Source organism: Petaurus breviceps, unplaced genomic scaffold (assembly GCF_028583685.1).
Source record: "Petaurus breviceps papuanus isolate PSGF00001 unplaced genomic scaffold, PetGlider_PUasm1.0 188, whole genome shotgun sequence".
Classification (NCBI taxonomy): Eukaryota; Metazoa; Chordata; class Mammalia; order Diprotodontia; family Petauridae; genus Petaurus; species Petaurus breviceps.
The window spans coordinates 39924502-39942796 of record NW_027185804.1 but is presented as its reverse complement, the minus strand read 5'-3'; the positions used below and the strand labels follow the sequence as shown (position 1 = coordinate 39942796).

At 34.8% G+C, this 18295-nt stretch overlaps 1 protein-coding gene across 1 annotated transcript; it reads right to left on the bottom strand.

Moving 5' to 3' along the window:
- Positions 1-5601: 5601 nt before the first annotated feature.
- Positions 5602-6534, bottom strand: LOC138163501 (olfactory receptor 4C15-like). The gene has a single exon (XM_069090962.1). The coding sequence runs from the start codon at positions 6532-6534 to the stop codon at positions 5602-5604; it is 933 nt and encodes a 310-aa protein (XP_068947063.1).
- Positions 6535-18295: the final 11761 nt, after the last annotated feature.

Genomic DNA, 18295 nt, shown 5'->3' with positions numbered 1-18295 from the left:
GGTTCCATCCCTGCAGCTGCCACAAACACTGGCTCACTGGTCACACATCTTAGGACCACCACCCAAGATCAAGATCCACATCCAGGCAGGTTGAATCAAGAGAGATTACCCTCTGAATGTTCACATTTCCCCCCTGTGGTCTGCAGGCCAGGATTTCTGAAGCAGCTAAGTGGAGGTGGCTGCAGGGCCGCCACACCTCCTCCACTTCTAGCTCTGTGGACAGGGGTGGGACCTACTTCTCCATGCCCTCCCATTTCCAAGAGAGTTTTACCCTGACTTCTCACTTTTTCTTTGGAATATATGGGTTGATAATTCTGGAAACCATCACTGCTGCTTGTGATCTACTCTCCCAAAGTCTGTTGTAGACACTGGTTGGGCTCACCCTGGGGATAAAACCTTGGGCTCACAAGGGGCTGGGCTCTACTCCCAGTGCATTACAATGAACCGTTACTGTCCACCTGCCAGGCTGCCTTCACCAGGAGAATTGTTTCTCTCTGTCACTTTGTGGGTTCTGTACCTCTAAAATTTGTTTGCAGTCATAATTTATAGGTATCTGAGGTGGTTATAGGAGAAGCTCATTGAGTTTAACTGCTTCTATGCAGTCATCTTGGCTCTACCCCCATACAATGTGATATTATATAATATTAAAAGAGATAAATTTACTAGGAATAAAAAGATTCTGATTCTTCTCTACTCTGCTCCACTAAGACTTAATTTGAAAGTCAATGAGGAAATTTGAGGTTGTGGCACATCAAGAAAAGGAGAACTAGGTTTTGTGAATGTTCAAGAATCAATAATATGAGAGTTATTTGAAGGAACCAGGGATTTTAATATGGAGAAAATAATTTGGATGGGGATGTAGGGAAGTTCATAATTGCTGTATTCAGACATTTAAAAGGTCATGCATAATAGGGATTAGGCTTATTCTCCTTGGTATCTGAGAGCAAAGCCAGGGAAATGGATTTAAGTGATTAAGAGGAATATTTATGCATGATTTACTTGGGTGTAGGGAAAAAAACACAAAATCACTGGGCAGCAATAATAATCAAAATCTTGGTAACGATTCAGAAACTCAGATAATTGCATATCTCCAAAAGGAGAACTGTTTCCTTGGGAGGTAGTAGATCTCAACTCTTGAAGATTTGCAAATAGTGGTGGAAGGACCACTTATTGCATATGTCAAAATAGGGTGTGGATTATATTAGATGATCTATGATGCCCCTTCTAATTAATATGTTCATTTTTTGACTGTAAAGGTCTTAACAAGTAACAGAACTAAGTACTTCACAAGTAACAGAACTAAGATTACATCTTAATTTTTTCTTTATTTACAGTTCTTTATTAATTTCAATATTCTTAGACTGTTACTCAGCAAATATTTGGTGATAGATTTGTAATTTGGAGAGAAGATTTTTGTTTTGTTTTGCTTTGTTTACCCTTTTAATGATATCTACCCAAAAAAGGTTAAGAATAGATATTGGACCTATACTTTCATTTCTGTAAAGAGTCAAGTGAGAAACCGAGGAACTTCCTTCACCAAAGACACTTTCTCTATAATTAAAATCTTGGTGAGTTGACTTATACAAAAATTATTGTTGTTGTATTTAGTATAAAAATTAATCTGAATATAGGTGATTACAACATATAATTTACTTAATTTTTGTGATACTAAGAACAGAAATTTTTTATACAATCTTTAATATCATTTTTCATTTCTTCCAATAACCTAGAGTTTAATGGATCTATTAGTAATGTATTTGGTGGAATATGTTCTCACTGAGGATATAAGGTCTTACTAAGGTTTCCTCTAGGATCACCATTAAAAAAAAATACTGCAAATGTGTCAATAACAATACCAGCATGACCTTCCCCTGATATATAGACAAGTCAAATTTTACAAAATGAATGGGAGAATTAATGGGTTTAGATCCTCTATTGTTACATCACACCAAAGACAGTTTAACTTTGGAGGTACGAGGCAGAAGCCAATCTCAATACAATGCTGGCTATTTTGTCATGGAATGTTTAGGCACATGGGTAGCTTTGCAAAAAATTTAGTCCAGGGGAGGGAAACCTGTCGCATTTGGCCTCAAGGCTCTTTGGCCTTTAGGTTCCCCACCCTTGGTCTCATCACTTCAAGGTAGTGTCTACTTTAATTGACATTCCCAATGAAAATACACATAGTACCCTCAAAATATTCTCCATATACCCAATAATATTTTCTGCCTAATGCTGGAATCTTCCTTCTCAATTACTTCCTCATTGCCCATGTAAAAATATCCCTTCTAAAAGGGGAAATCATCAGACTTTTAGTCCACAATGATCTCAGTGAGCTGGATAGCCAACTGTATCATTTGAACTTTTTTTTAATCATTTGAATGTGAATGCAAATGCATTCCCAGTGTGAATGGATAAAGTGAATTCTAGTGAGAAAAAATGGAAAAGAGGTAAACAGTGTGATTTTTTTCACAATGAAACATCCCAGTAGCCACACATGTAAGAACATAAGATACCTGAGAAGTTATTGAGTCTAACTCTTTTATTTTAGAAGGGAGAAAATTAAGAAAAAAGGAATTAATTGACTTGCTCAAGTGTATGGAGGGAAGAAGTGTCTGACACTGGATTGAAGTCTAATTTTTTTTTTCAAAATTCTATTTACTACATGTGATAGTAATGGCAATTAAAGATTCCCCTGCATTGGCTTGGTTTTCAAATTGATTGTATTAAAACCCAGAGTTTGTTAATCCCACCTGTGGGATGGGCTTGTTGATGTGAAAAGAAAGTCCTGAAGTGGGAGGAGCTGGTGATGTAGATTTGGAGAGACAAGAGAGAGGCGGAAGTTCTTTTTGGAAGCAGCACCTCGTGGAGAGGGAGAGACTAAGAGATTGCTGGTGGCCGCTTTGAATTGCCCTGGACTTTTGAGACCTGCCCCCTGAGCTGCCAAGGACTGAGGAGACATGGCTGTTTTGCTGGTACTTTGTCTGTCTGTTTTGATGTTATTTTGCCAGATTTGTCCACTGGTGAAAGACTGTCCTGTTGAAGAAGTCCTGGAACCTGGCATTTGGTTAAGAAGGCCTGAGACTGTCCTGCAGACAGAGAGTGAATATTGTCCACTGGTGAGGGACAGTACTGAGAGTGAATACTGTCCACTGGTGAGGGACAGTACTGTTGTTGCAGGGGTCTGGAGACTGTCCGGCAGACAGAATGAATACTGTCCACTGGTGAAGGACAGTGCTGTTGTTGCAGGGGTCTGGGAGCCTTTCTGTTGGTTCAGAAGCCCTGAAGGAGGATTTTCTTGTTGTATGTTTACAGAAATCCTGGGAGAGGGCTTTGCTAATGTGTTCAGGGGTTCTAGGACTGTTCTACAGACAGAGGATAAATTCATGAAGGGACTGGCAATGTATCTTATGGCCTTGCTAAGCCTTGTCTCTCCAGGAACTAAGATTGCTGAGAACTTGCCTCGTGTCAAGATGAAGAAAAGACCTCCATTTGGGTATTAAGTGCTGTGTTTAAACTTGATGTAACTCTGGGGTAGATTCAATTGTGATCCAGGGGTGGGGAACTTTTGACCTTTTTGTGTTCTATGGTTGAGCAAATGAATGTATTTTACTTATGTTTGGAAACTAATCTCCATTTGAGAAGAGGGGCTTTGTGGTGGACTTAATTAAGGTATAGCCTAGGGGTGGAGAAGTATTTGGAACAGAGACTTTGTAATTGATTGAATGATTGGAAAGTCCTGGGGTGGGGCAGGCCTTGGAGATTATTTAATCACACTTAGTAAATGCTGTATTTTGAATGATGTCATGTTTTGATCTTCTCTGTTCTGGGTTTGTTACTGAATAAAATAGAGAGCACCTATGCTGGTATTTTGAACCTGGGAAGTTGCCTTTGCTTGGTATTACATTACACTACATTACTTGGTATGAATTTATAATGGTGGATATTCAAGTAGGAACTAGAAGATAGTTGGGTTGTTGGTGTGGGGTCTTATCACTATATATCCCCATAATTCAGTTGACTGCACACATTATATTTAAAGCATTCCTTGTCATCTCCCCATCACCTAAAACTGAGTTACAAAAATCATTGCATTCCTTTGTGAGTTATTTAAAAATTAACTACAACATGATTCTGTCTTTTCTCTCATACTCTCACATTTACCAGGATTATCCAGCATTATTTATATGTATGCTTGTATCAATCAAAAGGTGTAGACTGGGAATCAGAAAGACCAGGATCCAATCACTCTCTCCAGAATTTACCAAGTAGGTGACCTCAGACAAAACAACAACAATAACAACAACAATTTAGCCCCTTATTTTTATGCATAGTGGATTGCATGTTGTCTCGCATGTCAAGATATGAATTTCTTCACTGTAAGATTGCTTTTGTTTGTTTTGTTCTTTTGCTTGTGTATATATCTCCTGAGATTAGCAGAGAATTTAGCATATAAATGCTTAATAACTGTTGCCCCATTTACTGGCAATCTTTAACAATGGAATTGGTATAAGAAACAATGGAATTGGTATAAGAAAAAACTTCAGTGTTGCTTTTATATAATTTACTCTTATTCTTCATTGAGACTTTTTAAATATGACTGTTAACAAGTTGCATTTCTTCTTTCAAGAGCTTCATATTTACATATATTTTTGATGACTTATCCATTAGGAATTCAACCTTGATATCTAAATACATTCACTAATGATGTTGAATATCAAAACTTTGGAAGAGGAATTTACTGCAAATATACTGTCTTTGCTGTATTTTTGTCTCTCTGATATTAACTTCATTGATTTGTTTGTGCAAAAGCTCTCAAATTTTATTTAATTAAAATTTTCACTTTATCTCATTTCCTTTTCTATGCCTTATTTGGTCAAGTACTCTTCCCCTAGACATAGTAGTAAAAGGTATCTCCAAATATTGATTGTTTAACTTGTTTAGAATGTGACCTTTTATGTTTAAGTATTTTCTTTTTCTTACATTATTCCTCTTGACCGACTTTATGATACAAGAAAACAGGCTTAGTGCTTTTTACTGGTTGGACGAACAACTCTCTACTGCCCTCATCTATCCACATGAAATATTATGCTTCCTCTTAAGGTTCACCTCATATTTGCTGATTTCCTCCAAAGCTTTGGTCAAGTGCCACTTTAAGGACTTCTTGATACTACCATCTTCTTCTGCCCCAACTTTTTAATTAATTTTAATACACATATATTTGGCATATACTTATATAAATATATTTTGTCTGATCCTTGAAGGAAGAAAACCTTTCAGGTTTATCTTTTTTTTTTAATTCCTACTGCCTACCATCATATCCAGTAGATACTTGGCACCAGATAAATACTTTTACCTGTTCAGTTCCCTTTGAATACCCTTCAGTTATGTGGAGACTTAAATCACACCTTCCACAGCAAAAATTACTTACTTATTTGAATAGATCAGATTGCAATGGTTCAAATCTCATCAATACTTTGATTCTATGCTTGCTTCTAAACTAATATCTTATATATGATATTTGCCATTTTATTAAATAAAAGTGAACCAACATTGATCTTTTAAAAACATGCATATCAAATGAGAAAATTTCATTTTGATTATTTATTTTGCAATAGAAATGGCAGATCTGGTCCATAACTTCCTCATGGCATTTTTTACCTCTGTGTTTCTAAAAGTGTAGATAAAGGGATTTAACATAGGTATTAGAATAGTGTAAAATATTTCCACTGTTTTATCAAAGGAAAAAGTAGATGGAGGACGTGCGTACTCAAATATGCATGGAACAAAAAACAATACAACAACTGTGATGTGGGAACCACAAGTGGAAAGGGCTTTATGCCGAGCCTCAGTATTGTATTTCCTCAATGAGTGTAGAATGACCACATAAGATATAAGCAGGAGAACAAAACTAATTGAACAGATTAGACCACTGTTGGTAATAATCATGAGACTAAGCCTATGAGTGTCAGTGCAGGCCAGTTTCAACAAAGGGTACAAGTCACAAATAAAGTGATCAATCACATTGGGGCCACAGAAAGGCAACTGGACCATAAATAGGACCTGGATCAAAGAATGAAGGAATCCTCCTGCCCAGGCCACACCAACCAGTAGAACACACAGCCTCTTGTTCATAATAGTGACATAATGCAATGGTTTGCAAATAGCAACATATCGATCAAAGGCCATGAATGTGAGGACAATCATTTCAGAACCACCAAAGAAATGTGCTGCAAAGAGCTGTGTCATGCAGCCTTCAAAAGAAATGGTGTTTTTCACATACACGGAGTCAACTATGAGCTTGGGAGTAACAACTGAGGAGAAACATGCATCAAAGAAAGACAAAAAGGTTAGGAAGAAATACATAGGAGAGCCTAGGAGAGAGGGAGTGTTGGTGATTGTCAAAATAATAACCAAGTTTCCCACAAGAGTTGCAATGTACAAAAGTAAAAAGACAACAAACAGCATTTTCTCAATATCTGGAGTCTGTGAGAGTCCCAGGAGAATGAATTCAGTAACATAACTCTGATTTTCCATAATTTCAGACTTAAGGGCCAATGATTTCATGATCACAGGGCACCTGCAAAGACAACAAGGAAGGAGAATATTTAAAATAGATCGTTTGACTTTTGTTATCAAGCTATTCATGCTATAGAAGGTTTCCCTCATTTTGGGTGATACCCAGAAACATATCTATTGTCTACAGGTGGGAGTGAAAAAGCTTGCCACAGTGAGGATATGGATAAAGGTCTTAAATATCAAACACACACATGAACAATAGTTTTAGGTTTGTTTTGTGCCACAAAGGGATCTGGATTTGTATTAACAACTGGTAGAGAAATAATTGTGCTTATAAATGATATTGAAAATGCTAAGAGAAGGGGCGGCCAGGTAGCACAGCGAGCAAGAGCACCAGCTCCAGTGTCAGGATGACCTGGGGATCGAATCCGAGCTCAGACACTTATTACCTACCCAGAAACACCTGGCCATGAAACCTTGAGCAAGTTACTTAACCCCAATTGCTTAGGGGTGGCCAGGTGGCTCAGAGAGTAAGAGCACCGGCTCCAGTGTCGGGATGACCTGGGAATCAAATCTGGGCTCAGATACTTAGCACCACACCCAGAAATAACTGGCCGTGTAACCTTGAGGAAGTTACTTAACCCTGATCGCTTAAAAAAGAAAGAAAACGCTAAGAGGAAAAGGGCAAATATTCATCTACCAATTTATGCCATAAATCATGCCCACATTGCCAGAAAGTTTTAATATGTATTGTTGTGATTGAAAAAGTAAACAATTTGAAAGTATATACATAGATACACATATGTGTATGGATATATGTATGTATATATATATATATGCATATATATGCAAACATTCATGTCTCACATGAAACCAAATCAAATAATGAGACCCAACATCATCCCAAGGGCACTTAAAGAAAGTTGTAGGAAGTCTACTAATAGCAAACTGAACATATCTCTTCAATGTGTGTTTTTAAAATTAATGATAGATGTACATTATCAATAAACAAATTATCAGCATAGCTATGCCTTGATACCTTAATCTTATATGTAAGATAGAAAGAGATTAAAGAGTCTTCATGAAAATTATGTCAACAAGGGGAAACTGACCAGAACAAGAATTCACTGAAAACTCCATGCTGGATGTGAGATTATCTAGAATTATTAGGGAAATAATTTTAAGCGCTATGTTGGGAAACAAAAGGAAAAAAGGAATGAGGAAAAAACAGAAACCATTATCACCTTCCTGCAACATAAGATCAAAAAGGAAATATATCAATGAAGTACAAAACACAGAGAGATTGGAATACATAGATATCTATCTCTATCCTTTTATCTACATATCTTTGATGACTTTTCAACTAAGTTCCTGAGAGTTTCATTTTGATACTATGTACAATACATATACTAAAGAAGAGAAAGCACAATGACATTACATGGAATGACAAAATTTCAGTGATTGAAGGACATGTCAGAGAGCCACACCCTTTACCTCTTGTTGAAATCTGTTATCACCTTTCTCCTGCTGCTACAATAGTGTCTAGTTTTATTTTTTTCTTTTTCTTCCTGCCTCAGTTCTCTCCACATTTCAATCTATCCTCATATCTTGACTGTGGGAATTTTTTATGGCTGGCCCCTGTTACTAGCATGCCCTCCCTTCTCATTTTTCACCTTCTTACTTCTGTGATTTACTTTAAGTCCCAGCTAAAATTCTAGGCACCTCCATGCCACAATGGAAAGGGTTGTGGGTCTGGAATCACAAAGACTCAGATCCCTGGGGCAAATCTGACCTCAAACACTTACTAGTTGGGTGAGCCTGTTAACTCTCAGTTCCTCAACAGTAAAATGAGCAGAAGAACAAAATGACCAATCACTCTAGTATATTTACCAAGAAAACCCCAATTGGGCCATGAAGAGTCAGACAGGTTTGAAATGACTGAACAACAACAAAACATCCTACCTTCTACAGAAAACCTACCTAAATTCCATCTGATTTTATGGACTTCCCACTGTTGATTATTTCTAATTTATCCTGGACATAGGTTGATTATACATACTTACCTTTATGTTTTCTCCCCCATTAGATTTTGAGCTCCTCAAAATCAGGGAATACATTTGGCCTTTCCTTACATCCTCAGTGCTCAGAAGGGTACCTGGAGCACAGTAGGAACTGAATCAATATTTATCAACAATATGACATCTACAAATGTGGTTTTCCTAAAGCACAGCTCTAAGCCTTTCACCTCCTTTCCAGATAATGTCTAGTGCCTCACGCTTACTTTCAGAACTAAATACCAAATTCTTGGTTTTGATATTTACATCTCATCTTAGCATGATTCTTTCTACCTTTCAAGTCATCATTCACTGTCTTCCCAATGGGCACTCTACAATGTGGCTGAACTGGACTTGTCAGTGTTTTTTGAACACACCACTTCTCCACTACTTTATCCTTCTACACTTGCTATTCCCCATGCATGAAGAGCTCTGTCCACTAACCTTTATCTTTATTTCCCTTGTCCTTCTTCAAGATAGCTCAAATCTCCCCTTTTACAGAGGAATTCCTTGCTTTCCCTGCATACATGCTACAGCCTGTTCTCTGAAATCCCAGCTCCCTTCCTGAAAAATGGAATCACTTGAAGAAGCATCTACAAGGATTTAGTCTCATCCCTCTTTTACCTATGTTATAATTGACACATAATTATTTTCATAAGGTCTCTCCCATTACAATGTGCATTCCTTGAGACCAGGGGTTTCTTTTTTTTTTAATTTCCCCAACACTTCGTACAGTTTCTTATTCATAGTCGTTATTTAATAATCTATCTTGACTGGCTGGCTGGTTACATTGTGATCTCTGTTAATTCATGGACAATGGCCTTTTTTTCTTTGTATCCCCAGGATTTATTGATGTACTTGCACCTAGTAAACAGTTTAATACATGTGTGTTGACTGACTGATTGACTGAGCAATCATATAGCCCAACTCATACTTAACAGAATATCACTGCAAGATACATTTGATCTGATCACCCAACTTTTGATTTAAAACCTTCAGAGATGGAAAACTTAATTCTTTCCAAGGCAGCCAGGATGGAAAGGAATGTAATAAGATATACTGATGAAAACAAATTTAAATCCTAGGTATTTGTCAATACAATTATTGACCGACAAGCAGAAATGGGGATGCTCATTTCTCCATTTTTCTTAGATGTTCACGGGGAAAATATGTGTAATAATGTATATGTCATTTGATGTATAAAATTAGTCAATTGGTTTTAATTAACTCTTCATTGTTACAAAGAAAATTTCACTGTGTGGTAAGGGGCATGTGGAGTATAAGCAAAAGTCATGTAATAGAGACAGAAAGAAACAAAGGCAGAAAGAGAAAGATGGACAGAGAATAAAAATGAGTCAAGCTGAATTGAATCATGTTATTGATTTTGCTCAAGCCTTTTGACAAAGCTTCATAAATATCTACTTCTGTCATGCTATTACCCTGAGCAAAAAAAAAAAGCATCAATGTGATTTCATCTCTATTTAATAAAGTCTAAAATTCCTTTAAAGATCTTTTGCATTAACTCTACCATATCTTAGACTAGATAGACTATGCAATTAATAAAATAATCATTTGAAATTTAATGCATGTGATATATCAATAAGAAGGTAACGTAATATGATTCATGAGTGTGGGATAGTAATGGCCACAGAGTGATGTGATTAGATGTAAAGTTAAGGAAACTGAATCACAATAAGATTATGAAAATGGTCAATGATAAAGGGGTAAAGAATAAGTAGGGAGAATATTTTTTTATCCGACAGCACTCCTTTAACCTCTCAGAAACCCCAGCCATAATGGGATGTGTACATGGGAATAGATTTCAGCAAACAAAACCTCGATTCTTATCCATCTCCACCAAAAAAAAAACCTAAAAACTAAAAACTCTGTGGGATATGAAACTCTGACTTCTTTTTCTGTCCCAGAGGGACTGTAATGATAAAAAAAAGAAAGAAAAGGAAGAAAGGAAGGGAGGGAAAAAGGAAAGCTGCCATTTCTTTGTAACTGGTAGAAAGTTTGTATATATGCATGTGAAAAATAACACTCAGTACCCTCTGACTCGATGGGACTCTAGAGAGCTATGAGTATCTGTGCCTGAGAATAGAGGTGACATGAAAAAGATTCTGTCAATGTCTTATTTTCATCCCTTCCTCGCATAGGTAACGTAAGATGCATGGAAGAATTTCCATATTCTGATCCAGCTACAAAAAAGGAGGGCGAACCCACTGAGCTTGGGACAGATTTTATACTTCTTGGAAATGCGTGTGAACAATAATTTCAAACGTGGTGAAAAACCTACCTCGGCCAAGTTAGTATTGAACAAGTGCTTCCAACCTAGACTTGCCATCTCCGTTTCTCTGAATTGCTTTGATGGAAAGTCCTTGAGGACTTAGGCGACTAGCCATCTGTGTTATCCTGCTGTAAAATTAAGATCTGCTCTCAATAAATAGGAGGTTTGGTTTAGTAAGAATTAGAGTCATTTTCAGAAACTTCCAGAAGTGATGCCATATGGTAAGTCTGCTGTTGTCAGAAAAAAAGACTCACAGCTATATCTCATTTCAATTTTTAAAACTATACATCAGCAGCAACAACAACAAAAATAATAAAAGATTTCTCCTGTTTTCTAGATACAATATCTTTGTGGTTCTACTCCCCTTTTCTCAAACTCCTTTCTACATAGAATATGAAGAGCCAAATGTGCATATTTTCTTCTATGATATATTTATGTAGACTTCTTCAAAGTTCTGCAACTGCCTCAGTCTCAGAGGGAATGGGGATCATCCCCCTTGTGTGGACATAGTTCAATTCATTTGGCTTTTGTAGGTATTAAAGCAAAACTCTTTAGCCAAATAGTTCCGACTTGTACTGATGCCAGCCTTAGACAAAATTCGTATGTTTTCCTATTGGATCTTCAAAGCTTTTCCCCTCACATTGATGAGGATTGAATATCACTTCATAAATGACACTATCTCAGAGGACATTCAGGGACTCATTCATGTCTGAAGGGCTCTGCTATGCTCCTTTATAGATTTTCAAAAGCATTCTGAAAAACTTGTCCTAATTACACTTGTGACAAACATGTTTATCAATTTGGAAATGAAAATGAGATGTGTTTATCTTTCCAAGATACCATTTTCTAGTGCCCTCTCCCTTCCACTCCTGTTATCTGCTCTAAGCTAAAGGTTAGATAATTAACAACTGTGCTTTTATGATCATGTCTATCATTAATTTTCCTTAGCCACATTTTAAACAGAAAGTTTGTTATTTCCAGATCTACTCATCTCAGAAATGTATTAGGAGGATAATCAACTCCCAGATAAAGTGAATTAATCAACTCATAAATATGTAATTAGCATCTATTATTTGCCAAGTGCAAGAAACTTACATTCTATTAAAGGAGATAGTACATGCATAACTAAATATATAGAAAATGCATAAAAGTTAGTGGAGTACATTTCCATTTTGGTAGGAAAAGGAGAAAACACAAAGGTTTCAGGTAATTGATGGTATAATTGAGTCAGCCAAAACAACATTCTTATGCCATTGCTATATGGTAGGCATTGTAGTAAACACTGGAAACTCAAGCAGAATTTTAAAATAAACTAAGAATTTTATGAAAAATATGTATGACTAAAATAAAATCCCTGGATGGTATCAGCATACTGAAAGGGGAATTACAGAATCTCAGAGACTGCAAGATCATCATAGATCACATAATCCTAACTCTAACTAAGCAAGAATTTTTTTCAGTGATATTCCTATCAAAGAGTCATGCCAGCCCTGCTCAAAGGCACCAAAATAATGGGAAACTCATTAACTTCTTAGGACGATTATTAGGTGCTGATTATTATAAGACTGTAAGCCCAAATAGATCTTTTAATTTTTTGTACATATTGAGAGAAACTATACCTAGAAAAAAGCATCTATTGACTCTCAAATATTTCATAATCCCAACACCACCTCAACTCTGGCACAGTGGCTAGGCTAAGTATAGCATCTCCTCAAAACCAAAGTATTGGTGACCCCCTTACTCACATACTGATTCGATCATACACAAATCGAAGAAAGTTTGAAATCAAATGATAGACCCTGTGAAATTTTGTGCAATAGGAATTCAGAGAAGAGAAAGCTCATGTGATAGATTCATCAGTAAAGGTTTCATGTAGGAAGACAAATATAAGATTATTTTTGTCAGCTAGTTTGCACAGTGGATAGAGCGCTGGGCATGGAGTCAGGAAGAACTGAGTTCAAATCAGGCCTCAGTTAATACTAACTGTGTATTCCTGGACAAATAAGCTAACCTCTGTCTGCCTCAGTTCCTTTTCTGTAGAATGAAGAAAATAATAACATCTTCCTCCTAGAGGTAGCTATAAGGATCAAATGAAATAATCATTGTAAAGCACCTAGGATCGTATGTGACATATCAACTTTGTAAATGTTATATATTATTAGTCATTGCTATGTTGAAGCAAGGAGCTATACTTGAGAGATAAGGAGGAATGGGTAAAGTGCTCAGAATGACAAGGATATAATAACATCTTTGACATTGCAGACCAGACAACGTAAGGGAGAGATTCATCTTTGGTATCCCTCTTCTGTTTGACTTACTCCATTCTTTTTCGTCTCTCTAATTTTTATATCAGTAGAATCAAATTTCTGTTCATCCAAATATCTAGACAATGACCCTATATTCCTCCAAACCTATTTCCAATTGAAAGACATTTGTCTCATCTTTCAGTTTCTCAAGAAGTAAGGAACTATATTGTGCGGTCGATAGAGCACTGCAACCATTATCAAAAGACCTGAGATCAAATACAACCTCAGAAATTTACTAGGTGTGTGACTCTGGGTAAGGTACTTAACCTGTATCTACTCCAGTTTCTTCATCCATAAAATGTGATAATAGTAGGAATTCTTTCAAAGGATGTCACAAGGATAAAATAAGTTAATATTTTTAAATCATATGTAAATCCTAAATTACCACATAAATGTTACCTATTTTTACTAATAATGATAAATGTTAGTTGTTATTACTCAATCTCTCTGTCTCTGTGTCTCTGTCTCTGTTTCTGCCTCTGTCTCTGTCTCTCTCTGTCTCCGTCCATCTCTCTGTCTCTTTCTCTCAACTTACTCATTTTATGTATGTCGATAGAATTGTCAACTTAAGGTTTTATATGTGTGAAATAATAAAAGAAGAAAATCTTATCTTTTATGATTTGTATTTAGGTAAAAGTGATTTAAAATTTTTTATTTTGCAATATTATTTGAACATTTGAATTTTGCTCATGAGTCATTCATCTTGTATTGGTAAAAAGCTCTGCCCCTTGATCAATGTATCAACCAAATATTTCTTAATGATTTATTTTTTTCAAGGCTTTCATAAAATAGATCAACCACCAAAGATTCAGAGATTATTTATTTATTCACATTTTTTTGCTTGTTTGTCAGCTGGAGCCAAGCTCTCCCATAAGGCCCATATAGTCTTCTGCTTAAGAGATTAACTTTGGTTTAAAGAGATAATACCCACCTGATGACATCAGCAGTAGCAGAAGTAGCAACTTTTTATCAATAGCTATATTTTGCTTATGGGCTTTCAAAGCACTTAATATTTAGTATCTGCTTTGATCCTACCTACTCTATGAGGTTGGTGCTATACTTCTTCATATTTTGCAATTGGGGGAAATGATACTGAGAGTTTTATTAACTTTCCTATGGCAATGAAACGACAGGCAAACATGGCAGAATTTGAATTCAATCCATTGGGTCACTTATACATATACATGGATATGGATATACATGTGTAAATCTACATAAACAAATATGGAATATTCATTACATTCAGTAATTATTTATTGAAAAAGTACTATCTGCCAGTATTTGTATTAGAAGTTGAATTTATAAAGTTAAAAAAAAAAACAAATTCTACCTCACAGAATTTACATTGTGAGGAAAAATCTGTCATTTACACTTAGACGTGAAATGTAATTTATAGAGACTATGACTCACCCAGCTGGCCATTTCTTGACCTATTGAGTTGACTTCTTTAACCATTGTCCTGCTCTCTGTGTGGATGCTAATTATAGCAATAATAGGAAAGAGAAATTGAAGAAAAAAACACAGGCAAAGAGGAAACAAAACTATTACTCTTTGCAAATGATATGATGATATAGTTAGAATATCCTAGAAAATCAGTTAACAAATTAGTTGAAACAATGGACAACTTTAGCAACATTACAGTATATAAAATAAAACCACATGTATCTGAACAGTGATGTAAACTTTATACATAAAGTTTTAACAAAGGAGATTACAGAGATTTAATACAAAAATTACATACCATGACAACATGGGATTTATGTAAGAAATTTAGGGCTACTTCAATATTGGAAAAATAATGAGCACAATTTACCATATCAATAAGAAAATGCCAAAATTATATGATTATATCAATAAATACAGAAAAAAACTTTTGATAACATACAACAGCCATTCTAGAAAACATAGGAATAAAGGGGATCTTTCTTAAGATGATAAGCCCATCTATCAAAATCCAAGAGCAAGCATTATCTATAACAAGAATAAACTAGTCACCTTCCTAAAAAGATTAGAGGTGAAACAAGGATATCTATTATCATTATTATTATTCAATATTTCATTAGAACTGCTAGCTCAATTCCTTCCCATTGAGGTTTGTTGGTAATGTAGAGAAATACTGATGATTTCACATTAATATTTTAAGAGAAATTAGCTTATAGTTTTATTGCTCTGTTTTTGCTTTCCTTAGTTTAGGTATCAAAACCATATTTGTTCCATAAAAGGAATTTGGTAGAATGATTTTTTGCATATTTCTTAAAATAGTATGTATAACATTGGCATTAACTATTCCATAATTGTTAAACAGAACTCATTTGGTAAATCCATCTGCTCCTAAGATTCATTTTTCCTCTTATGGACTACATTTATGGGTTTTTCAATTTCTTTTTCTAACAATTGAATAAGTATTCTATTTCCTTTTTTATGAAGTTGGTTAATATACATTTTTGGGAATATTCACTCATTTCATTTAAGATAACAATTTTATAGGCATCTAATCAAACAAAAGAGTTCCTAATGATAGTTTAATTTCATTTTCAGTTGTGCTGCATTCACCTTTTTCATTTTTTATTAAGGCGGTTTGATTTTCTTTTTTAAACCAATGATTTGTTCTTTTTTATAATTATTTTTGGTGGCATGAACAATTCATTGATTGGTTCTCTCTCTGATTAATGTACAGATTTAGAGAGATAAATCTTTCTCAAAGTACTTCTTTGACTGAATCCCACAAAATTTTGACTGTTGTCTCATTATTGTGATGTTAAATGAAATTTCAATTGTTACTATCATTTATTCTTTGATTCTCTCACTCTTTAGGAGTTTATTATTTGGTTTCTAATTAACTTTTAGTTTTTGCTTTCAAAATACTTTCTTGAATATAATTTTTTATTGAATTTTAGTACAAAAGGTATATATTTTATATTTCTGCTTTTCTATATTTTGGCTATGGTTTCATGTCATAATGCCTAGTCAATTTTGTAAATACATCATTAATAACTAAGGAAAAATTATAATTCCTGTTCCCATTCAATTTTCTCCAGAGGACTGTCATATCTAAATTTTCTAAAATTTTATTTTTCTCCTTAACTTTGTCCCTTATTTATTTTAATGTGAAAACAGCTACAAAAAAGACTAAAAGTTAAAATGCAAATTGGACACAAACCCAACAAGAACAACATAAATTGTAGAGGAAACATTAGGGGAAAAATAATTTTAAAATTATGACACAGAATCAAAGCTTGGTGAAAAAAAGGCTTGAATATACTGAAGAAAATGTCCCCTTCAAAACAGAATTAACTAAATGGTATGAGATTTTAAAAAATCACTTGGAAAAAAAGAACTCAGAAAGCAGAATAGGTCAAATGTAAACAGCATTACTATAGCTCACTAAAGAAAATTCTTCCTTAAAAACTATTATCAAAATGTGGAAAATAAAGACTCCATGATACATCAATTGCAATAAAATAAAATCAAAGGAATGAAAAAAGGAAAAGGTGAAATGAGCTAGAAATGAGATGAAGGAGAGACAAATTAAGAATTATTGGACTGCATAAAATCCAAGGTTAAAAAAAGTGGCCAGATATTATCATCTTTCAATTCATTATAATAGAGAACTGCCCTGTATCTTAGATCCAGTAGATAAAATTGAAATTGAAATAATCCAGTGATCACTATCTGAAAGATATCCCAAAATAAAATCTTACAGAAAAATAATAGCCACATTTCAGAATGTTCAGGTCACAAAGAAAATATTTCAAGAAACCAGAAAAAAAAATTCCTATATGATGGAGAATCAAGCAGGGTCACACAAAATTTAGCAGCTTTCACCTTAAAGAAGAGCAGAACTTGACATATGAGAAGTGAAAACCATATTGGAATAAAGAGATACTTCAAGTAGGAAGACTTGCCCAAAAGGTATTACAATCTTTGAGGCAAGTGAGATTGAGTAACTTGCTATGATCCCATAGCTAAAATGTATCAGTGATTGAATCTAAACCAAATCTGTATGACTCAAGGTTGAAGAATCCATCTCTAATTTAATCTAATGATGTGTATATCTGTGTGTGTGTTTAATGAAAGATAAATTTATAGAAATATGTTCTTGGAAAGATGAGATGGAAAACCGCCAGATGACTACATTTTTTAAGAAGTCCATGTAACTTGTCAGTCTTCCAAAATTTTCTTTCAATCAGACTTGAATGAAGATCATCATATTCAAATATTGAAAAATGCAAAGGGAACTGGAGAATTGACTGTTGGTAGTGGAGTTATTGGAGGTAAAATTATGAGTACTGAAATTAGCAAGTTAGATTCTGATTCTTAGATTTAATTTCTCTTAATTTATTATACATCACATTTTATCATGCAGTTCCACTTTTCCTAGATCCATAATCACAAGACCACAAATTCAGAGATCTAAAAGCCCATAGGCAGGGGTAGGGCACCCATGGCCTTGGGGCCACATGTTGCCCTCTAGGTCTTCAAGTGTGATCCTTTGACTGAATCCAAACTTCACAGAACAAATCCCATTAATATAAGAATTTGTTCTGTAAAACTTGGACTCACTCAAAAGGCCACATTGAAGGACCTAGAGTACCAAAGGTGGCCACTAGGCCCCATGTTCCCCACCTCTGACCAAGAAGTTTTTTGTTCAAATCATTAATTTCATTGTTGACAAATCAAACATAGAGAAAATTTAAATTATTCCCCCAGATCACACAAGAAATCAAAAAGAAATATGGGACTTGATATTCAGCATTCTCTCCATTATGCTACAAAAATTAATCTCCTTCATGACTTTATTACCTTTTGTTCACTTTAAGAGACAAAATAAAGTCCCCATATTAATGTCTTTTTAAATATTAAAAATTATGATAAAACCAAAGCAAATGACATTTTCAAATTTTTCATGCTGAAATGAGCAACATTTTTAAAGGCATAAAATAAAATACATTGAATTTCAAGATAAAAATTCTATTGAAATATAACAATCAAAATATATTTTTAAAGTCCATGGACACCGGGTTAACACCTCTTGGATATTGTCATTATTATTATCACATATCGGTTGCAATTCTTCCAGTTTGGACCAAACATCCTTGAAGAAATAGAAAAATATGTGCTTGAGTATA

Excerpts from the sequence above, each read along its gene's own strand:
- LOC138163501 (XM_069090962.1), bottom strand. The coding sequence starts at position 6,534 with ATGGAAAATCAGAGTTATGTTACTGAATTCATTCTCCTGGGACTCTCA.